The sequence below is a fragment of the Gallinula chloropus genome (assembly GCF_964237585.1).
Source record: "Gallinula chloropus genome assembly, chromosome: 26".
Lineage (NCBI taxonomy): Eukaryota > Metazoa > Chordata > Aves > Gruiformes > Rallidae > Gallinula > Gallinula chloropus.
The window spans coordinates 3256408-3278135 of NC_140111.1; the positions used below are offsets into that span (position 1 = coordinate 3256408).

General features: G+C 64.9%; 3 protein-coding genes across 3 annotated transcripts; 2 read left to right on the plus strand and 1 right to left on the minus strand.

Annotated features, from left to right (window-relative positions):
• The first annotated feature begins 1179 nt into the window (after positions 1-1179).
• On the plus strand, positions 1180-2492 carry EIF1 (eukaryotic translation initiation factor 1). Its single transcript, XM_084275487.1, has 4 exons — positions 1180-1341; positions 1613-1776; positions 1861-1962; positions 2271-2492. Exons 1-4 carry the CDS (start codon positions 1311-1313, stop codon positions 2313-2315), a joined length of 342 nt encoding a protein of 113 aa, XP_084131613.1. The 5' UTR covers positions 1180-1310; the 3' UTR covers positions 2316-2492.
• A 3839-nt stretch (positions 2493-6331) lies between these two features.
• On the plus strand, positions 6332-6767 carry LOC311201300 (gastrin/cholecystokinin-like peptide; the record flags this gene model as incomplete). The annotated part of the gene is made up of 2 exons (XM_084275667.1): positions 6332-6515; positions 6643-6767. 2 exons carry the CDS (start codon positions 6332-6334, stop codon positions 6765-6767), a joined length of 309 nt encoding a protein of 102 aa, XP_084131793.1.
• An 837-nt stretch (positions 6768-7604) lies between these two features.
• HAP1 (huntingtin associated protein 1) lies at positions 7605-14136 on the minus strand (the record flags this gene model as incomplete). Its single annotated transcript, XM_084275661.1, has 15 exons — positions 7605-8004; positions 8744-8846; positions 9272-9490; positions 9580-9881; positions 10127-10288; positions 10384-10451; positions 10528-10665; positions 10764-10838; positions 10918-11048; positions 11170-11248; positions 11367-11475; positions 11737-11837; positions 11952-12068; positions 12171-12247; positions 14040-14136. The coding sequence occupies 15 exons, from the start codon at positions 14134-14136 to the stop codon at positions 7605-7607; spliced, it is 2178 nt and encodes a 725-aa protein (XP_084131787.1).
• Positions 14137-21728: the final 7592 nt, after the last annotated feature.

Sequence of the window (21728 nt, forward strand, 5' to 3'; positions counted from 1 at the left end):
CCTATCTGGGGGTTCGGTGTATTTTTAGAACGTGTGATACATCTTTGAGCTGGATGTGATGCTCATCTGCCAGCAGCCCCCGCTCTGCACTGTGCTGCGCCAGTGCTGGGAGACACGGCTCAGTTTGTCAGGGGTTTTTAGCCTCGCAGCAGGCGCTGGGAAAGCAGCAATTCGTTGTTCTTCAGCAGGTCCCACTGAACGCCGAGACCCAGGCACCTGGTCCCCTAACTCAGACTCTGAAGCAGGATTTAACACGGGTGGATTTGAAGTACATTTGGTCACATCTCCCTCCACAGGGCTCTGAGGAAGGGCCAGTCCTAAAGGCAGCGATTCCTGCTGACCAGTGACTGGGGCTCTAAGGCAATGACTGGTGGCTTTGCCCAGCGGTTCTGGAGGCCCTAAGCTGGAGCTGATGGGCCCCATGGAAGGCCAGTGGCCTTGCACAAACACGGGCTCTAGTTGTGTCAAGCGTGGTCACCACGGCGATAGCTGAATGACCCCCCCACACCCACGGGCAGTATCTCGGGTCCCAGTTCAGCTCCACCCAGGCTGCAGCCCGTGGACAAGCCCTGGGCACAGGGGCACAGCACGGCGGGGAAGGAGCTGCCCCACGCTGGGCCACACGAGGCCGGGCCCGGGCTGCGGGGGCCACACAAGGTGCAGCTGGGGCGGTCCCCCCGGGCCAGCACCACCGGGACCCTGTGTGTTGGGTCATTGCTCCCGGTCGGCAGCCAGCGGGGCCTCTGCCCGGGGCGCGGGATGGGCGCCAGGCTCCTCGGCTCCTTCCGGCCTCCCCACACGCCCGGGGCCCGCCGGGACTGCCGGACCCCGCCCCGCGCGGGGCTGCCAGCTGCCTCGGGGAGCCCGGTCTCTGCCCCGGGGACCGGACCCGGCCCGCAGGCCGCGAAGGCGGCCCCGAGGCCCGGGCACGGCGCGACACCAGGCCCCAGATCCCGGGGCCCCACCAGGCGTCACGGCGCACGCGCGGCCCCGCGCGAGGTCGGACCCCCCCCGCTCGGGCCTCCGCCGCGCATGCGCCCGGGCCCTCCCGCTCTGGCCGGGGCGCGGCCGCGCTCGCCCGTGCGGCATGACGTTCCTTCGTAGCAGCCAATCACCGCCCTCGCTTCCCGTGCGTGCTGGCGTCACACGGAGGCCATATATAAGCGGGCGGCGCGAGTCCCGCCCCCCTGACAGCGTCTCCAGCCGCCGCCGCGAGAGCATCCTCCGCCCAGAGCCGCTCGCCCGCCGCGCCGCCGCCTCCGCTCCGCCGTCGCCGCCTCCGCCGAGGGAAGGGAAGGGAAGCGTATCGTATGTCCGCTATCCAGAACCTCCAACCCTTCGGTGAGGCCCTTTGTGCGGCGGCGGGGCCGGGCCGGGCCGGGCCGGGGGGGGAGCGGCCTAGCGCCCCGCCCTGCCCCGCCCCGTGGCGCAGTTGCTATTCCCGAGCCGGTTGCGTCAGCCGGGGGGGGGGGGGGGGGGGGGTGGGGGCGGAGGTTGGGCCCTGCGCGTGACGGGCGGGGCCTGCGTGGGGGGGTGGGGGCGGGCTCTGCGCGTGACGGGCGGGCGGGCCGGCCAATGGGGGCGCGGCTCTGACCCCGAGGGCTTCCCGCAGACCCCTTTGCTGATGCAAGTAAGGGTGATGACCTGCTCCCTGCCGGCACTGAGGACTACATCCATATAAGGATCCAGCAGCGGAACGGCAGGAAGACCCTCACCACAGTCCAGGGCATCGCGGATGATTACGATAAAAAGAAGCTGGTGAAGGCCTTCAAAAAGGTGGGTGCTGCTCGGGGGGGGGGTGGGGGGGTGGTGCCACTTGCCAGGTGCAGGGCGCTGAGGTGCCTCCTCTCTGTCTTGCAGAAATTCGCCTGCAATGGTACTGTAATCGAGCACCCCGAGTATGGAGAAGTGATTCAGTTGCAAGGTGACCAGCGCAAGAACATATGCCAGTTCCTCGTGGAGGTAGGACTTGTCTGGCTCACTTGCTCGAGTTCAGGCTGAATGCAGGCCTCTGCTTTAGTAACCACCTGGAGGCTCATCCTCTGAGGGTCAGAGGAGCAGGCTGATGGGGGCTGAATGTCAAGAGCTGCTCTTTCTGTTCCTGACATTCTTGAGGCAGACACTGTCTGGCAAGGGTTTGCAGTTGCGGCCCGATCTTCATCCTGGTGCTTTAGGGGGTAGCAGAGCTGCCATGGTTGTGTAGTGTGTAGGGATGTACACAGAGGCCTGGCTGCTTTGGTGTGCTGTAAAGCGTGTTTTCTTTCTTGCAGATTGGACTGGCTAAAGACGACCAGCTGAAAGTCCATGGGTTTTAAGTGCCTGTGGCTCACTGAAGCTTTATGCAAGAAGATTTCCTTACCATGAAATTCCCACCTGTCCCTTGTCATAAGTTTAAAACCAGCCGGTTTGTGTAATGTAACGATCTTGGGTCCACTGTTCAGTCTGGACTAGTGTAATTCAGTGATGTAATAAACTGACACGAGCCCATGCTATCTCGTCTTGCTGTCCCTCATTTAACAGAGGTAAATCAGGTGTTTGGCACGTCCAGCCTGAAGCCAAAAGTAACCAGATGTTCCAAGTTAAGCCAAGGGACTCAGCCCGTCAGTCCAGAGACTGTCCGGATCGCTCCTCGGTCCAGCTGCTCTTCCATTCCCATGGATGGCACTTCTCCTGGTCCTGAGCTGTGACATGGCACGGGGAGATGGCGCCTTCCCTCTAGGCCGGGTTGGCTCCTGGTGGCAGAGGGATTTTGGGGAAGCCTGACTCCGAACACGAGGAGTGACGAGCAACTTCACGGCTGGATGTCTGCGGTTCAGGCTGGGCAGGTGCTGGTACCCTGCGCGCCCCAAGGCACCGGGCCAGCGTACACCAAGGGACCGTTGCCTTGGGTTAAGCTTGTGACAAGGGATCAATGTTGGACTAACGTAACAATACCACCCTAGGTAGAGCCACAGAGCTTCTGTGTTACTAGCAACTGCTGCCTCGTGCCCTGTGAAGTAACTAATCTTTGGTTTCACTTTTAATGTTTTATGTAATGTATTTAAAATCTTATTTAAATAAAATTGGTTTTCAAAAGCAGCTGCTTGGTGGGTTCAGTTGCGTTCTGGAGCCAAAATGCTTTGCTTTCCCTAAGTAGGGATGCTGTGGGGAGGGGGTCTCTCTTGAGCAGCAAGAGTGGGGCATGGGCCACTGGGGTGTGGGGTAGGGAATCTGAGCACCCCACTCTGTATGGTGCTGGGTCAGGCTTGTGTTGAGTCATTCCCTTCCTGGGCCAGAGTTCGTTAACCCCTGCCCCGGTTCTTGTGCTCATTAGCTTCCTGTGACAGTCAGTGCTTCTGCTTCCCACCGAAGAGGGGGCTCTGCAGCTGCCCATTCAGGGCTGATGTAGTTTGGGGGCTGGCAAGCCCCCTCTGCAGAACAGCAACATGGAACAAGTTCTGAGCCATAAGAGCACATGCAGAAAGCTGTGAGTTTCCTCCTGGGGGGCTGGGCTGGCCCAGTGTGAGGGCTGCAGTGTTTTGGGGCGGCTCACCTGCACCCTGCCTGCACCCTGCCGCGGCAGCGCTCCAAACACAGGAGTCCAGTTTGTTCGGCAGCCGTCCGGACTTTCCCCCCGTTTCCACGTGCCGGGGGGCACTCGGTTCACTCCGCTGCCATTTACTTCCTTTCCTGGGAGACTTTGGTCTCAGGAACCAAATCGCCGCCGTCACGCAAAGCACCGTCTGAGGGCACTGGGACGGCGGGGTGACCGCGTGCTGCTCCGATAGCGAGCCGGGCAGCGTGAGCTGGTGCCTGCAGCCCAACACAGCTCAATCTCCAGCCTGGTTCTGCTCCAAGGCAGCTTCCTGGCCTGTGCAGGAGCCTTTGCAGTGCATCGTGCCCGGCTGTGCCCCGCTGGGCTTTGCCTGGCTGCTCGGTTGTTCAGATGCAAGAGGGAGGCACCCCCTCGGCCCGGTGTTCTTTGCCAGGAGAGCTGGACCCAACTGGGCACAGTCAAGGGGTGCTGTGGGCATGGTTTCTTTCCGTGGCCCATCCTGCCATGCCATGGCCAGGACTGGCAGAAGGGACAGTCCTGAGCACCCGCGGGTCAGGCCATGAACCTGCGTCAAGGGTCGGCCGAGCCCGTCACGCTGGAGGAAGCGGCCACCGTGTCCCCATCACCCTGACGGCTCATTTGCTCCAGATTGAGCCATTAAAAGCCAGAAATCGCAAAACAATTTGTTTGTTCCTTGTAAAATCCCCACTCGGCAGCGTGAGGGATCGATCGCCCGGGAGGGGCTGGAGCTGCTGCCTTCCTGCCCATCCAAAGCCCATTTGTTGGGGCCGGTGGGCAGCGCCGATACCGCTCCGGCAGGAGCCGCGGGCAGACAGCGACACGCAGCCGTGGCGTGTCACACGCGCCCTGTCAAAGGCGTGAGACAAATGTCTGCAGCAAACACAGTGAGATGAGGGTAAACATGGAGGAACTATCGATGTTGGAAGCAAAGCAGCAGGTGGGGGCTCCGGGCTCGAAGAGGGGGTGAGCATCCTGTGTCCCCAGTTGAGCCCAGGTGTCAGGTACCATGCACAGACGAGGCAATAACACACATACACACCGCACCCACCCCCTTCTTCCAACTCTCTCACCCCCCCACCCCAGGACACCCTTAAGCTTTGAGGGATACAGAACGTGTGTGTGTGTGTGTGTGTGTGTGTGTGTGTTTGGGGCTGGAGAATACATGGGGCAAGTGGTGCTGATGGCTGGTGTATGCAGAGGGGTGCACATACACACAGCTGTACAGCGATATGCACACATTTTTGTCTCTCTCTCTCTCTCACACACACACAGCCCCCAGCTCAAGCATGTAAATACCTATATGTGTGACTAACTATCTCTTGCTATATGGCCTTACTAGTCTGAGCACCTGCGTGGGCACATAACGGTGGCTAATTGCCAGCGAGCACGCACACCGTGTGTGTACACATGTGCTCAAGACACACACACCCACCCACACACACACCCACCCTTTATCTGTGTGTGCACACATCTATATGCGACTCAGTCATAGCTATAGCTCTGTCTTTGTAACTATACTGCCTGCCACCTGTATATGGTTGTAGCTATAGATGCTCTGTGTGTGTGTGTGTGTATGTGTGAACAGTTTCATATATTTTTTTTTTGCTCTAAAGGCCTGTCAGCATTGTTATATTTTATTTTTCTGCTATTTTAGTAAACTATCCTTATCCCAAGCCATGGGCTTTTGGTTTCTTGGTTTTGGGGTTGTTATTTGCCCCTTCCTTTTCCTTTCTCTTGCCTCACAGCCCCCTCCCCCCCCCCCCCCCCCAAGGCCCAGGACCCCAAGGTGAGTGCTACCTGCCTCTGTCTGTCCCTGTGCAGCTATACACGACCATACCTAAAGACATGCACGTGTAGCTAGAGCTGTGCCTGTAGCACTACATACACACACACGTGTGGGGGTGTCTGTACAGGTGTCTATGGCTATAACGCAATCTGCCCACATACGTGTGTGTGTGTGTGTGTGTGTACACAGCCACACGTCTGTATCTACAGCTGTGCTACATGTCTGTGTCTACATACCGTGTACACTGGTGGGTGTGCATGGATACAGTCTGCACGGACACAGGTAGCCCTGGGTGGGTTACACTGCTACATACATGGACATTAACGGTGGCCTCACATACTCTGCAGCCATGTATCCAAACATGTGTACATGCATCCCCTGCCGTGTGTGTGCTTGTGCACACGCGTGTGCCCTGGGGCTCTGCGGGTGGGTGTGGAGCCGCCCCGGGGTGTGGCAGCCGCGGCAGCGCCTTTAAGAGCCGGGCTGAGCGCGGACACCCTGGACCCAGCTGCCCACAGAGCCCCACAGCCAGCAGGTGAGTCCTGGGGATGGGGAGGGCGGCAGAAACCTGGGGACAGAGGGACAGCCGTGCCCCAGGGATGTGCTCCCTGCTTGTCAGGGTTCAGGGAGCACCCAGATTCTCTTTGATGTGAGGTTTAGTTCTAGGATGCCCCACAAGGAGCAGGGACTGGGACTTAAGGATCCCCCTGGATCCTTCTGACTGGAGCCTGTGATTTGGGGGACCTGGGGACTAGATGGGAGAGAGGGACAGAAGGGACCTTGGGACCAGAATGGAGAGAGGGATGGATGGGACTTGGGGGCCAGCCAGGAGAGAGGGATGGAGAGAACTTGGGGACCCGCTGGGAGGGATGGTGGGGACTGGGGAACTGGCTGTGCCCTGGAGTCCTGCCCCCGGCATGGGTCACCCCTCACCCCATTCAGTGGCCACAGCCACTGTGCTCCCCTCCCCGCTCAGTCTCTCCACAGCCATGAAGGTGAAGGTGTGCTTCGGCCTCGTCCTCGCCGCCGCGGTGACCACCTGCCTGTGCCGGCCCGCGGCACAGGCCCCGGGGGACCCTCGCCGGCTCCCCGCCAGCCTGGTGCGGCGGGACTGGCCTGAGACCCAGGAGCAGAAGCACCTCATGTCCCAGTTCCTGCCCCACATCTTCACAGGTACCAGGGGGCGTGGGGTGGGCAGCTCTCGGAGTGGGAAGGGGCGGGGGGCAGCTGCAAGGCACTGCCCAGCCCCCTGCCAGCCCCCAGCCTGGGCAGCTCTAACCTGCTGCCCTTGCCCTGGCAGAGCTGAGCGACCACAAGGACTACGTGCACGGGGACGGGGGGTCCGAGGCCCTGCACGACCACTACTACCCCGACTGGATGGACTTCGGCCGCCGCAGCGCCGAGGACACGGCCGATGCCGTGTAGCTGCCGGGCTGGCCCTGCCGTGCTGAGCACCAGCGCACTCGGTGCATGTTCCCACCTGCAATAAAGCTTTGGCGCTATGGCCGCTGCTCCTGTCTTTGCTGGGAAGGGTGGGGGGAAGAAGGAGGGTGGGATTCACCCCCCAGCCCCACGGGGAAGTGTGGCACAGAGACCCTAAGGTGGCAGACACGGCACACGTGAGCTGCTTCGTGACTTCACATTTATTGGAACAGGGGACAGATGGGGTGAGGGACAGAGCTGGTGGGAGCAACAGCTACACCCCAAAACCACCCACTGCAGGCAGCCCCAACACTGGGAGGGCTGCAGCTATGGCTACGCAGGGGCAGGGAAGAGTTTAAAACCGTTATCTTCTGTCATCAGGTCAGGTGCTGGCCAGGGGCTCAGCCATGGGTGGGACACACACCTCACCCCCAAACACTTGGGACCCCCAGCATCCTTCGCTGCAGCAGCCCTGAAAGGCGCCTGTTGCTCCTTGGACAGGCTCAGCAACAGCAGGAACAGTTTTTATTGCCAGCAACCACCTCCTGGCAGGGGTCTGCAGCCACCACCATAAGCTGGCTCCCCCAGAGCCCCCCACAGCCCCTACACGGCTGCCTGGGCCCTGGCTCCCAGCCACAGAGTAACACGGGGCAGGGGAGCATCGGGCTGGGGCTGTGCAGCACTGCAGGGTCGTGTCCCGGCCGTGAGCTGGTGCCAGGAGTGTGGCCAGCCAGCACCCAGAGCTGGCCCAAGGCCCATCCACTCCCATTTTCCCCATGGATGGACATGAAGAGGACGGAAAACACATCCTGGTCCTGAGCTGGAGGGTCCCCAGTGCCGTCACGTCGGTGCAGCCCGGGCTCCCCTCCACTCTCCACAGGCGTAGGACATCTCCCCTCTGGCCACCACCTTGTCCAGCCCCAGACGCCGCAGCTTCTCCACCAAGTTCAAGCTGAAGATGCTGCTTCTGGATGGGGGTCTGTCCTGGCCCCTGCCCACAGGTAAGGGCCGGGGAACAGCACACTGGGAGTCCTGGGAGAGGAATGGGGGGTCCCAGCAGGGTCCAGTCCCTGGCGCTGAGGCAGAGATGCCCTGGACCAGCAAGAGCCTGACAAGTCCCACGGGGGTGCTCAGGGGGCAGGGGCCAGGTGCCAGCACGGGGGAAGATGGAGCCAGTGAGGGGGTGCGGAGGCTCAGCCCCTCAAGGGGCCCACAAGAAGGCACGACGGCGTTAGACAGACTGGAAGGGAAGAGAGAGGGGGTGTTAGCGGGGGGCTCGGCCCAGGGGATGCTGCTGCAGGGAGGTGGAGCAAGGGGTCTTGGGGCAGAGCAGTGCTCCCCCTTCCTACATGTTCATTCACCTAATGAGCCTCAGGCTGTGGGAGACCCCCAGTGATGGCAGCACAGCCCAAGGGTCACGACACCATGCTGGGGGGCTGCAGCCATGCCCCCCACAGCTCGCAGGACTGGACAGGATGTGGGCTGTGCTCCACCAGCCCCCAGGGCTCTGTTCAACAGTGAACTCCAGCTCACACCGACCCCTGAGGAGCCTTGGCCAGGCTCATTAGGGCTAAGCAGCAGTGCTCATTAATTAAGAGGCAGGAGGCTCCCTCCCCAGCCTGGCAAGGGGCTGGCTGATGCACAGGTCCAGAGGGGAAGAAATCCATGAGAATTCCCAAGAGAAGTGTCTGCTCCCAGGGAGGGCAGCTTGCCCACCCCAGGGTGAGCCCAGCCCCATCCAGCCCCAAGAGGTTCTTCCCATTGAGGTGCTGCAACAGAGGCCAGGGGAGGCTGGTTCTGGCCAGGGTGAGGGGTGCAGAGCCCCTTGAGCAGCCAGATCCAGGCACAGTGCAAGAACCAGGCCCCCCAGAGCCCACTGCCCCATCAAGCTGCACAGAGCCAGGCGCAGGGAGAGGAGAGGGTGAGGGAGGGTGGGGGGCTGGGGGCGGTGCAGGCGGTGGGGGGGCCACGCGCCTTACCTGGGTGTCACCACGGTGATCTCAGTGGTGGGGTGTAGGATGTGGCAGGTGGTGAAGGTGAAGGTAGACGGGGTCTGGGGGAGGTTGTTAACAGAGAGGAACACTGGAAGGGACAGGAGACACGGGGTTAATGGGGAGGGGGCGGCACGAGGGAGGGGGAGAGCAGGGCTGGGTCAGGGAGAGCCAAAGCTGTGCTGAGAGCTGCCACGCCGGGCACAGCCCCAGCAGCATTTGGGTGTGAGGATGCTCAGAGGAGACGGCTGCAAGCACAAGCAGCAAGAGGAGCCGGCGTGTCCCTCAGAGCCATCCTTCCCCCAGCCCCAGGCTGCTGGGAGCACACACTGGTGTGAGGAGGGTTCATGGCACCACTGCGGCTCCGGAACATCCCTCGTGCAGCCCAGTGGGGACAGACGGGTGGAAGGGACGGGCAGGAGGGGGCAGCGCAGGGGGATGCGAGGGGCAGCCTGGGCAGGAGAGCACGGACCTCCCGGGGGCCACAGCCCCTCCACCCCCTCGCCCCACGCTCACCCCCCGGGCGCTCCTTGGCTTTGGTGGGTGTTGAGGTAGGAAGCAGCTGGAAGGAACTGGCATCCACATCATCCTCCTCCAGGTCATCGAGGTTGTAGACCTCCTCCAGGTCAGTGTCCAACTGCCTGAAGTCTTTGGTGAGCACCCCAGGACGGGGCACCAGGATCCCACCCAGGTTGGGCCGTGCCAGCTGCTGCCAGTGGTGGAGTGTCACAGAGCCTGGGGGGGGACACACACAGCCAGGGGGCTCAGGTGATGTTGGGGCACCCTCCTGGCACCTCCAGCCCCGTGCACCCCCAACCCCTCACCTTCCAGGGGCTTCACGATCTGCAGCTTCTCGGGCAGGTAGGTGAGGGAGCTGAGGGAGAAGCCGGAGCCGGCTGTGAGCTCTGAGCCCCCTGAGAAGTTGGTGCTGGTGGAGACGATGCTCTCGTTGGGGGTGAGGAAGCCGCTGGAGCTCTCCCAATCCCTCAGCCTCCGCAGCTTCTGCTCCCGCTCCTCCTCGAAGGAGGAGCCATGGCTCTGCTGCTGTGCCGACAGCTGCTGCACCGCTGCCTCCAGGTCCTGCCGGCCAGGGGCTGCCCGTGGCTCCTCTCTGCCCCCCCCAGCCCTGCAGTGGGTGCAGCATTAGGGTGCTGGCGCCACGGTCCTGTACCACATCCCCCCACACTGTGCTGGACCCCAGCTGGCAGCACGCTCCAGCCATGCCCGCCCACCCCCCCCTCCCACCCACCCCAGGCTTGGGGAGCTGATGGATGCTCTGGTGTGACAGCACACCCCCCCCCCAGCACCCCGGCTCCCCCACAGGGACCGCAGCCCCGTCCCACCCAGTCCCAGCCCAGCTGCAGCACTCACGGGGCATCCTCCAAGCCAGAGCAATGGGGGGTGCTGGCCCCCCCAGAGGAGACAGCTGACAGCTGCTTGGAGCCTGGCATGTTGTGGGGAGACTCAGAACAGGACTTGGCTTTGGCTGCCTGGTTCACGGCTTTCACGGTCTCAAAGACACGCAGGCAGGTCCTGCGGGCAGGAAACAGGCAGTGACAGCCCCGGAGCCAGCCCAGCCCCCCAGGACCCCCCCTCTTCCCAGCACGGGCCGCTGAAGGAACACTCACTTGTAGTCTGCGGAGGAGCTGTCTGTCCCCTTCCTCATCGTCCCCTTGATCTCAGCTGCCAGCGAGTCCTGGAGACGCAGGGGATGCAGGATGAGTGGAGGGGAGATCCGAGCCCCCCCAGCCCCGCCCGCAGCGCCCACTCACCACGGGCAGGAGGCTGGGCGCGCCGTAGCGGCTGACGGTGCTGTTGGGCAGGTTGCGGCTGCGCAGGCTCTTGACCTCCTCCTGGGCTTCGTGCAGCATCCCCCCGCACTCCACATACTTCTCCTGCAGGTCCCGCAGCTGCAGGGAACGGGGGCGGCTCAGGCACGGCACGGCAGCGGGGCAGGACCCTCCCACCCCAGCCAGGACACCCAGAGCTGGGTCTTGCCCGGGCTCACCTCCGTCCGGAGCTGCTGCTGCGCCTCCTTCGCCGCAGCCAGGTGCTGCTGGAGCTCCTCCACCTCTGAGCCGTACTGCGGGCGGGAGCGGGCAGGTCAGGGGGCTTTGCCCCGCACCCCCAGCGCTGCCCGGGCACGGGTAGGGGGCACTCACCGTGCGGCACTTCTGCTGCAGGTCCACGACCTGTGCCAGGAGCTGGCTGATCTCCTCCTGCTGCCGGGCCGTGTCCTCGCTCTTGCGGGCCAGCTCGTCCGAGAGGTACACGACCTGCTGGCTCGCTTCCGCTGCAGGGGGATGGGCTCTGTCACCCCTGGGGCGCACCCACCCTCATGCGATGCTGGGTGGTGCCTGCAGACCCCCACCCAAGCCCAGAGAGGAGCTGCCCCCCCCCACACTCCCACATACAGAATTGCTCCACACAGTCAATCATCAGCTGCTGCTCCTGGTCCTCATACTGACAGGTCTCAGTTACGATGTTGGTGGCCTGGGAGGGAGGGACAAAGGGTCAGAGGGGCTGAGTGCGAGGGGCAGGACCCCCCAGGCCCCCCTGGCAGCAAGCAGGCTGGGCACAAAGGGGTGTCCCCCCTGCTGGGGCTGCTCACCTCCAAGCGCAGCCGCTGGTTTTCCTCCTCCAGGCACTTGAGCTTCTGCTGCAGGGTGTCATACTGGAAGTACTGCTGCAGGGACAGCGAGGAGTCCTGCCGGCGCAGCCTGGGGAGGGCAGGGAGGGCACTGAGCACCCACAGCGTGGGCAGGGTGGAGGTCCCTGCCCAGTCCCCCACCCACTCCCCCCAGGCCTTGGGCAGGCATCTGCAGTGACCACACACTGTGGGGCTGGACCCATGGGAGGGAAGGGAGGGCCAGCCCCAGAGCTACCCCAGGGGTGGTGATGGCTCCAGCCCAACACCTCTGCCTGGCCCCCCAGGATCAACCCTGTCCCAGGCCAGCAGAGAGACTGGGACCCCAACTCACGGTGTGGAGGGGGCGGAGGTGGGCTCAGTCTCCTCCGTGGAGGTGGTGTAGAAGTGGAGCAGGTCATCCCGCATGGAGACTTCATGGCGCAGCTGCGCAATCTGGGAGGGGAAGGGGCATCAGGGCATGGCTGGGGGGACCAGGGCCACCCACGGCCCCCACCTTGGCTGGGCATGCAGGGGCTGAGGCCAGGACCCCACACCCAGAGCCATCACCTCCTCTTTGGCCAACTCCAGCTGCTCCTCCAGGAGCTCGTTGCGCTCGGTCAGGCTCCGGTTCTGCTTCAGCAGCGACTGCCCGATGCGTGCTGCCAGCTCCAGGTCCCGCTCCTTCTGCAAGGGACAGGTTGATGTCAGCCAGGGCCTGTCCCCTGCTCTGCCCCTTCTTCCCATCCCACCGCTCCCCAGCCTGTGTGCGGGGCAGGCATGGCTTACCTCATCCAGCAGGTTGGTGACAGCATCGATGTCGTGGTAGGTCTTAGTGATCCTGACCGCCCGCTCAGTACACAGCACTGGGGGAGAAGGGTGAATGGTGACCCCCAGGGATTCAGCACTGTTCCGCTCCCTCCCCCCAGCCCCAGTTTCCCACTGGCACCCACTGCCCCAGGGCTGCCTGGCAGAGGGAACAGGAGACAGCTGCTGCAGGCAGCACAAAGCTTCTCCACGCTGCACACCCAGAAGGACCTTTTATCTGCTTGGCTGCACCAGCCACAGGGCAGGGCAAAGCCAGGGATGCTCAGTCCTAACACCACCACAGGTCCCATATCACCCCCCAATGCTGCCCACATTTTGGGGTTGTAAGAAGGATGCTGAGCTCCTCTTACTGCACCCCAGCTGCAGCCCAGACACAGAGCCAGCCCCGCTGCAGGACACATGGATGGGAAGGAGGGACAAGTGAAGCCAGGCAGCTGAGATGGGATTGGAGGTGACATCTCCAGCAGAAAGCAGGCTGGAGCTCAGTGCAAATAGCAGTGGGTGGCACTGCGCAGAGCTGGGCTCACGGGCAGCGTCCCCTCCAATCTGTCCCCAGCCCCCTCCCCCAGATCTCCCCCCGAGAAGCCAGCCCTGCCCTAGTTTCTCTCTGGAGACGCTGGCAGAGGCAGAGCTAAGCCCATCCCCTCAGGACGCTGCACCCCACACGCAGCCGATGCCCCTCCAACCACAGCGACACAGCCACCCACTCCCTGAGCATCAGAGGCAGCTGCAGGCAGGTTGCCTCAGTAACAAGCAGCTGCCAGCCACGCCAACACCACGCAGCACTGCTGCATCGGACCGGGCCCAGCTAAAGCCCTGTATCCTCCCCTGCCCCTATCTGGGTCTCTGGCAAGGAGAGGCGGCACAAGGACAGGGGACGTCTGTCCCTCCAGCACCAATCCTGCCAACTGCGCCTGCAGAAGCTGCCAGACAGCGCTGGGCACGCACCCAGATGGCAGCGCTGGAGCTGCGCGGTGGGAAGGAGCCGGCAGCAGGCACGAAGCCGGCTCCCGATGCTCCCTTCTGATGTTCGGCTGCCTCAGTTTCCCCTGGCAGCGCAGCACTGGTGGCACTCGGGGCCCCAACCGGCCTCCCCAGCTGGGCAGACAAAGTGGGTTAACTGGAGGGGCTCAGCCACGCAAATCCCATTACGCCGCCCCAGCTGGGTTGTGTAATTGTGTCCGCTGTCACGGCAGTGCCCCCACCACCCCCCCCCCCCCCCCGCCCCCACCACCCCTCTGCCCTGGGCGTCAGCCACACACCCCAGCAGGCACGTAGCCCAGCGAAAGGGGCCAACCCCAACCCCCCACCCCGCAGCCCGCTCGCTGCGGGGGTCCCCAACTGCACCTCGTCAGGCCGCCGGGCCCTTAATTGGAAATAATTAGAGCATGAGCATCGTTACGGTTTGAGCGAGCGGGAGGCGCGGGGCTGCGGCGCTGGCAAACACGTAAACACCGCCCCACGCGTGGGCCTGATCCGGCGCGGTGCGGGACCCGCGCCCCACGGGAGGGCAGCCCCGCGCCCCGCAGCACACGCAGACGTGGCGGGAGCCCCTCGCCCCATCCCCCTGGCCGCTCCCCGCCATCACCGGGCACGGACATCCCCGGGGCTGCAGGCGAACCGGTGGGATGGAGCGCTGAGAGGGAGTGCGGGGCTGCCCGGCCCGCGGCGGGGAGCGGGAGAGGCGCGGGAGGGAACGGCGACGGTGCCCACGGAGAGAGAGAGACCCCGGCCCAGCCTCAGCCCCAACCCCGCTCCGCGCCGCCCGCCCCAGCCCGCGGACGGGCCCCGAACCGCCGCCGGGGCAGGACCGGCCCGGGCCGCGCTCACCCTCCTCCAGCTCCCGGGCGATGGGGTCGGCGCCGCCGCCCCGCTCCGCGTTCCCGTTCAGCTCGTCGTAGGCGGCGGGGCTGCTCCAGATCTCCATCGCGCCGCGCTAGCCCGGCCGCCCGCTCCCGCCCCTATTTATAGGGTCGCCCCGGCTGCGCGCACCTGCCCGGGCGCGTCCCACCACGGCCGCGGCCGGGGCCGGGGCTGGGGCCGGGGGCGGTGCCGGGCGGCCGCGGGGCGGGGGCGGTGGGGCCGGGGGGGCTGGGGGCTGCCCGCTCCACCCCGCTTCCCCCCGCGGCACCGATCGGCTCGCTGCGGCCGCCCACTGCCTGGAGCGCCTTGGGGACCCAAGTGGTCCCCAGCGGGCACCCCGGGACCAGGCTCCGCGTTGGAGCGCCCTGGGGACCCATCGGGGCGGTGCTGCTCAGCCCCGGGGTGCTGGCGCAGCTGGTCTGTGTGTCCGATCTCCCACCCATGGACACAGGGGTGTGGGCACACGGGTCTCCGTGGATGATGCTGAGGGGGGATGCTGGGCTGTCACTGGTCCCTGCAGCAGCTTTGCAGGGACCCCAGACAGGTCATGCACAAACAGCTTCTGGTCCCCCCCATCGTCCCCAGCTCAGCTCACTGCAAATCCTGCCCACTCGGGTGCCCAGCAAGGTGCTGGGACCTGCCAGGTCTGTGAGCCAGGGAAGGGCTCTTCCATCTTTCTCCAACCTACCCCACTCAGCAGCCCCTACTCTGAGCATGGACTGGTGCAAGCTTGGCCCCCCGTGCCCCATCCAGGCACCCCCAGCTCCCCCACAGCCACACTTTGCGCAGAAGCAGCACCGAAGTAGGAGAACTGAATAAATCATGCTGTGCTGAATTATTAAGGAGCTGGCTGGCACGTAGCACAAGCTTCCCGGGTGGGAGGGTAGAGGGGCTGTGCTGAGGATACCACGGCACAGCACCAGTGTGCTGAGCGTGATGCTGGTAATGCCACAGACGCGCTGCCTGCCCCCATGTCCTGCCCCAAGGCCATTCCTCGTTAGTACCAAACTAATCAATGAATCGATGAGGCTGGGGCAGGAGCTGCCCCCCCGGTGGCTTTATTTGCCTGCTGGACTCTTGCCCGCTGAAATCCCGACCCCAAACCATGTCCTGTCATAAGCACTGGAGTCCTCCCGGAGCTGGGGGCTGGAGCCGGGTGCCCTCAGCCCCAGCCTTTCCCTCGCCTTTCGCGGGTGTTTGTCCCAGTGGTGGCCGAGTGTGGGGGCAGGGACCCAGCCAGCTCATGTGGGCACCATCCCCGGGACCCCCTGGACACAAGTGTGTGCCATGGCATGGACATGCAGGAGCCGCTTCTCCCTAATCCCCTGCCCAGGGCTTTGCTCCTCCGGGCAGGTTCCCCGCGTCTCTGCGCAAGCAGATTAGGGGGGGCTATTTCTAACGGCAGCTTAAAGGTTTGGGTAAAGGGATGAGGCGCCGCTGGCCCCCTCCACACCGGCACATGGGAGCAGCATGGGAGGCACGGAGAAACGTGACCCGCGGGGCTCTCGGCGCTGAGCACCGCTGTTCCCGGCACAGGGGATGGGGGTGCCGGGGGTCCCGCTGAGCTGGGCGCGCCCAGCCCCACCGCACACAAACGGGGCTTGGGGCTCAGTCCCTCGCACTGGTGCTGCAGGGTAGGGGTGTTGCTGGCTGAGGAGGGGACTACACCGCCCTGCCTGCTGAGCAGGGCGGGGAATTGCTGGCTGGGGAAGGCTGCAAGGATGGGTAGGGCACGACCACCACAGGGTTTGTCTCCAGCCCAGCCTGTGGCAGGCAGGGGGTGGGGGTGGGAGCCCTCAGCCCCATCTGTCTCCTGCTGCCCCACATCCATCCCCCAGCCCCTCGCTCTAATCCTGCCCCCGCCACACGTGGGCAGAAGCAAAGCAGAGATAATCCGTCTGTGCCCCCCGCTGAACCCCGACCCCACGCCAGGAACAGGCCTTGCCACAGCATCGCCCCCGCCTGACCTGGGGGGGCTCCCCTGGGCACCCACACCCCGCGGCTCTGGGGGCTTCACCGAAAGCAGCAGCCCCACACCCCTCTTGGCTGTCGGTTTGGTGGGGCAGCGGCACTGGGGCCACCGATGTCCCCCCACCTGGTGAGCCACAGCACGGAGTCGGGGGAGTGTGGACGTGCAGGGGGTCCCGGGAGATGACAGAAACTCTCCCCAAGCGTTTGCCTCAGCTCAGCAGAAGCTGCTCCCAGAATTAGCCCGGGATGTTCCAGGCGAGGAAATCCAGCCCGTCAATCCCGTTAGCGGCGATTAGCTCCCGCGCTGCCCTCGGGGCCCTGACCCAGCCCGGCCGGCCCCGCCCGGACCCCACATCCCCACCGGCCCCACGGCGCAGGACGCGTCACTCACGGAAGTACCGCAGGGTCTCCTCGATCTGCAGGGGGGTGAGGGGGGGTACCGGCTCCGGGGGGCCGTGGGACACACGCAGCCAGTCGCCGTGGTCGTAGCCGAAGACGGTGTCGGCCCGCAGCGTGTAGCGCGGCAGCTGCTCACCCAGCAGGCTGATGATCTCCACCTCGGGGACATCACCGCTGCACAGGTCTGGGGACGGGGGGCACAGCCTCAGCCGAGGGCAGGGGGCACCCGGCAAGGAAAGGGGTGCCGTGGCAAGGGAGTGCTCCCTTGTGTCCCTCAGCCCAGTCGGACAGGATTTGGGGGTTTGGGGCTGTCCCTGCAGCCACTTGTGCGGGGACTGGGGGTCCCCCCCACGGGGTGGCACACAGGACCCCCGCCCCGGCTCTCCCCGGCTCCCCTCTCCGCCCCCCGCCCCGCTTACTGCGGGCAGGGTCCTGCTGCCATCTCCTGGCCACGCTCTGCCCGGCCGAGTGGGCTGAGGGTGGCAGGCCGGGGGTGCTGTGTGGGGCAAGAGGTGGGGGGGACAGCGGCTCAGCTCCAGTCAAGCCATGGGGACATGATGAAGGACCAGCCCGAGCTGTCCCAGCTCCTCTGCCCAGGGTCACCCACCAGCACCACTCGGCTCTACCCACCAGTGATGGTCGCGGCATCCTTGTGTCCACCCGTGGCCGAGCCATGGGGCGTGGGGCTGACATGGGGCAGGGCAGCAGTGGGTGAGTCCGGGCTGGGCTGGAGGTGGCAGGCGGGTGGACACTGGCCGGGGGGGTTCTCTCGCGGGACCGCGGTGTCCAGTTTGGCTGACGTTACGTGGGGGGCCCGGATGCCATGGGGAGAAGCTCCTTCCTCCCTGGCTCCCTGGAGCAGTGCTGGTGGGCAGCAGAGTCCCTCCTCTGGCCCCTGCCTGGGGAGAAGGAGCTGTTAGGGCCATGCTCAGGGGACTGGGGACACATCCTGCACCCCAGTCACATGCTAAAGCATCTGCATGTCCCCTTGCATCCCTCGGGCTGGCCAGATCTCCTCCCTGGGGTAGCATCAGCCAGGTTTGGGGACTTGTGGAGACCTGGACAGCACAGCCAGGGCTCAGGCATCCCCACTCCCCAGGCAGCCCATGGGCTGCTGTGGGGACAGGGGGACCGCAGGGATGTCCAGTGCCCAGGCAGGCCCTAACTCAGCCCCTGCCTGCTGCTGAATGGGGAGCAGTTTTGGGGATGGCAAGGGGTCAGCTTACCTGGTCAGTGCAGCTGGTTAATGCTGCCTCTGCGGCGAGATGTGAAGGAGCTCAGCACCAAACACTTGGAAATGTCCAGATCAGCACCGACACCAGACAGGGGACAGGATGCTCCAAAGGGACTGGGCAGGACCCTGCTCCTCCTAGGATGGCAGCCAGGTCGCTGCCTGTGGGCACGGGCAGAAGGAGCCCTACAGCTGCCCGGCAGTGGGTGGCCACAGCTGTGGTGCCGGCGTCTCTCGCGGTAGCCCCACCTTGAAGAGCAAAGTTCGGCTGCGATCCTCCACCCCATCAGCACCAGGATGTGGAGCAGGGACCTGCCGTGTTGCCCAGGGCAGGGCTGGGCAGCATCCATGGCCGTCCCATCCCAGCCATAAACACATCATGCGACAGGCCATAAAACCAGCCCACTCCTGCGCTCCTGCCACCTCCAGTGGCCCTGCCTTGGGCTGCAGACACTGCTGGCACTGCTGCCCCTCTGCTTCATGGGGTGGGAGCCTCCTACACAAGCCTCATGCCTCCACCTCCACTGCAGCAGGGGCTGCAGCAGCAGAACCTCCGGGACACCCCAGGGCCCCCATCCCCGGAGCACATTCATGTTGGAGCATTGCTGCCCTCCCTCCTGGCACGTGCTCATGGCTTCTGTCATGTCCACAGCACCCGGGTGAGGTCACTCCACACCTCCCTCCAGCAAGGCTGGGTCCTTCCCAGCACAGGGACTGGGCACGAGGCAGCAGGGACACCCCAAAGTACACACACAGCCCCACAGCCCTTTGCCCCACAGCACCGGGACCAGGAGACTTACCGGCCCAATCCCGCACTGTGCTGTCCGCAGAACAGCTCCCCAGCCCCAAACCCACAGACCCTCTCCCTCCACACTTCTTGCCAGAGAAGGAAGGGGACCCACCGTGCTGAGGTGCCGGCTGTCCTGCTCCCCACAGTGCTGCTGGTTCTGGGGAGGAAGCCCAGCCGGTGGGTGAGTCAGCACCCGACCAGGGCTGCCAGAACCCTGCGTCTGCTTTTGGCCCAGTTCCTGCACGTACATTACCTCTCCCTGAGGGGGGACTTTGTTCAGACATGTGTGAGCAGTTCCCATCGGCCCCAGACCCTACTGTCCCCTCAGTCCCCATCATTCAGCTGCCCCATAACCTTGGAACCTGCCCCACAGGACTGGCAGGGAGCTGGGCGAGAGCACGATGGTGGTCCTGGAGCATGGGACAGTGATGGTGGGGCAGGAGAAGCAGGGCCCTGGCTCAGCACACACCCAGGTACTCGTGCAGACCTGCTCTTGTTGCTCTCTGCCCGGCTGATGCCGTCATGCAGCTCCTGCCCAGGCACCTCCTGGCCTGTGCAGCCTCGCCGAGGGGTCGTGCTGGCTCCACCCAAAGCCCCTTCCCCACCCAGGTGCTGATGCTGGCAGCAGCTGAGCGGTGCTGGGGCGCTGGGCTTGCTCCAGGATATTTTTTCCCCTCAGCTGCTGCGGCAGGAGCCTGGGGCTGGGGAGGAGATGGTGGTGAGGAGCCTCTGCAAGGCCCTGGATTTGGGGCTGCAGAACAGCAAGGCCAACGTGGGGTCAGGGCAAGAATGGGGCAGTGGGATGGGATGGGGGTAAATGCAGACCTGCCCTGCCCCTTCCAGGGGGTGTCACCAGAGGGGTCCCTGCAGAGACCCTCAGGCTGGTCTCGTGAACATCCATCCCTGCTGCTGTGCTGGGAAGGGCACGCGCACAGTCCGGCTGTGATCCCATCAGATCCCATTCCGGATGCTCTGGTGACCCCAGGAGGCAGCATCTGAGTGAAGCATCAGTTAGCAGTGTCTGTGCCTGCACCCGAGGCCGTCGGGGCACAGACCCTTGCCCAGCACCTCATCCTGTGCTGCCTGCCTTCCCAGCGGCTCAGCCCTGGCTCCATCACCTTGCTCAGTTGTGACCCCTGGCACCCAGCGCTCGGCCCCCACCGCAGACGTCGCCGGGACCAACCGCACCGGGGGCTTCATGCACCCAAGGGGCTGAGCCCCCCTCCCCGTTCCTTTGGTCTGCAGAAGTATCCTCCGCAGCGTCAGGCTCTTCCCGCAGAGCAGGAAAACCCTCCCCGCTCCCCTGCGAACTTCCTGGTACAGGCACCGGGGACCACGAAGTGCGGCCAGACCCCAGCCCCCGCCACCAGCCCCCTCCCCAGCCTGCCAAAGGGTCCCTCGGGATCTCTGGCACCCCCGGGCCCCCGTCCCTGCTGCAGACCCCGAGCTCCGGACGCTAACGCCGAGGGGGACGGGCGGGGACCGGACCGGCTCCACCCGGGGCTCCCGGGGACTCGGGAGGTGCCGGGGGCTCGGTGCGTCCGGGGGAAAGCGAGAGGCCGGAGGCACAGTGACCCCGAGGGCAGCAGAGACCCGGTGCGCCCCGGGGGGAGGGGAGGTGCGGGGGGGCCAGAGCTCGGTGCACCGGGGGATGCCGGGGGGAGGGGGGTAGCGGGTCTCGGTGCATCGGGGGATGCCGGGGGGGGGTTGAGAGGGGGGGGGTGAGAAGTCTCGGTGCACCGGGGGGGTCCCAGGGGTAGGCGGGGCTCGGTGCACCGGGGGTGCCGGGGCTCGGGGCGAACTCACCGCTGGCCGCTGCTCCCGGCGCGGAGGCGGCGGCGGGGCCCTCGTACATCGCTCCCGGGGCCCCGCCGATAACAAAAGCCGCTCCCCGGGCAGGTGCGGAGAGCGGCCGGGCATGCCGGGACCTGTAGTCCGGGCCCCGCCGCTTCCCGGGGAGTCCCCCAGGCCCTGCCCCCCGCTCCCCGGGGGATGCAGCTCCCCGGGGACCCCGCAAACAAGTCCGGCGGTCCTGGTACAGGTTTCATCCATCCCTGCCTGCCCCCCACCAGCCTGGCTGCGGCAGGGCTGTGGGGTCTTGAGGTGTGCAGTCCTGCCCCGGCCAGGGACACATCCTTGTCCGCGGTCCCGGGTCCCGGGGCAGATGCTTTGGGGCATCTCTGCAGCAAGGGCTGGTCTGACTGGATCACCTTGTGTGCCCACCCCACATGGGGCTTATTCCTGTTGCAGGTCACTGATCATCCCCTTGTTCTGGCAGTGGCTGCAACAGGCAGTGGGCTGCCTGCCCCCCATCCCATCCCATGAACCCTCCAGCCCCGCTGCCCTACAGAAGAACTCAGCTCTGCTGGGGCTGCCCGGAAAGCAGCTCTTGTTTTGTTTGTCCCTGGTTCCTGGCACAGGCCACGGCAGGAAGCGCAGCCGCATCCCTGCTGCACCAGGGCCTGGCTGCAGTCATGGAGCTCAGCCCAGTGCAGGATGTGCCCCTGAGCCGGTGGGACAGCCCCAGAGCCAGCCCTGCTCCTGCTGCCTTTGTTCCCAGCTTGCTTCTGCCCTAGCCCAGGATGCTACCGGGACCATCCCGGAGTGTCCCGCCAGACGTGCAAGGCTCCACGTCCTACCACGCTCTGCAGCAGCGTGTGGTGGGCACCCACCTCCCCGTGTCCCCGCCTCCCTCTGCGGCACGGCTGGGCGCCCCGGCAGAGCCGAGCGACTGCACAAGGACGGCGCAGGGGAGGGGGGTTGATGCTGACAGCGAGCGGGAACGGCTGCGACTTTGTTCCCAGTTCCCTTTGATCACGTCTCCCCCTCTCCCTGCGCTGGTGGCAGCCGTGTCGGGCTGATTAGTGTCCTGCGCAGACAGAGCTGCACTACAGCAGGCAGAGCTCAGAGCTGAGGGCTGGGGGTGATGTATCAGCTCTCCAGCTGACCCCATGTCACAGCATCCTGAGCCACCAGCACAGACATCACTGCGTGACCCGACTCCCCTCTCCGGGTTCCCCATCTTTACCCAGGGAGCACCTGCACAGGAGCCATCCCCCAGTCATCCCCCCAGGACAGGGGCACAGGATAAGGCACAAACCCACCTGGGACAGAGACATGGGCAGCCGGGACCAGCCCCGCTTCACCTTCCATCCCCAGCAGACACTGCTCCCGCCTGCAGTCTCACATGGAGCTGCTGTGGGCGACCTCCTTCTGCCCCTGGGCACAGGCAGCACCTTCTAGCCCAAAAAGGTGCCATGTGACA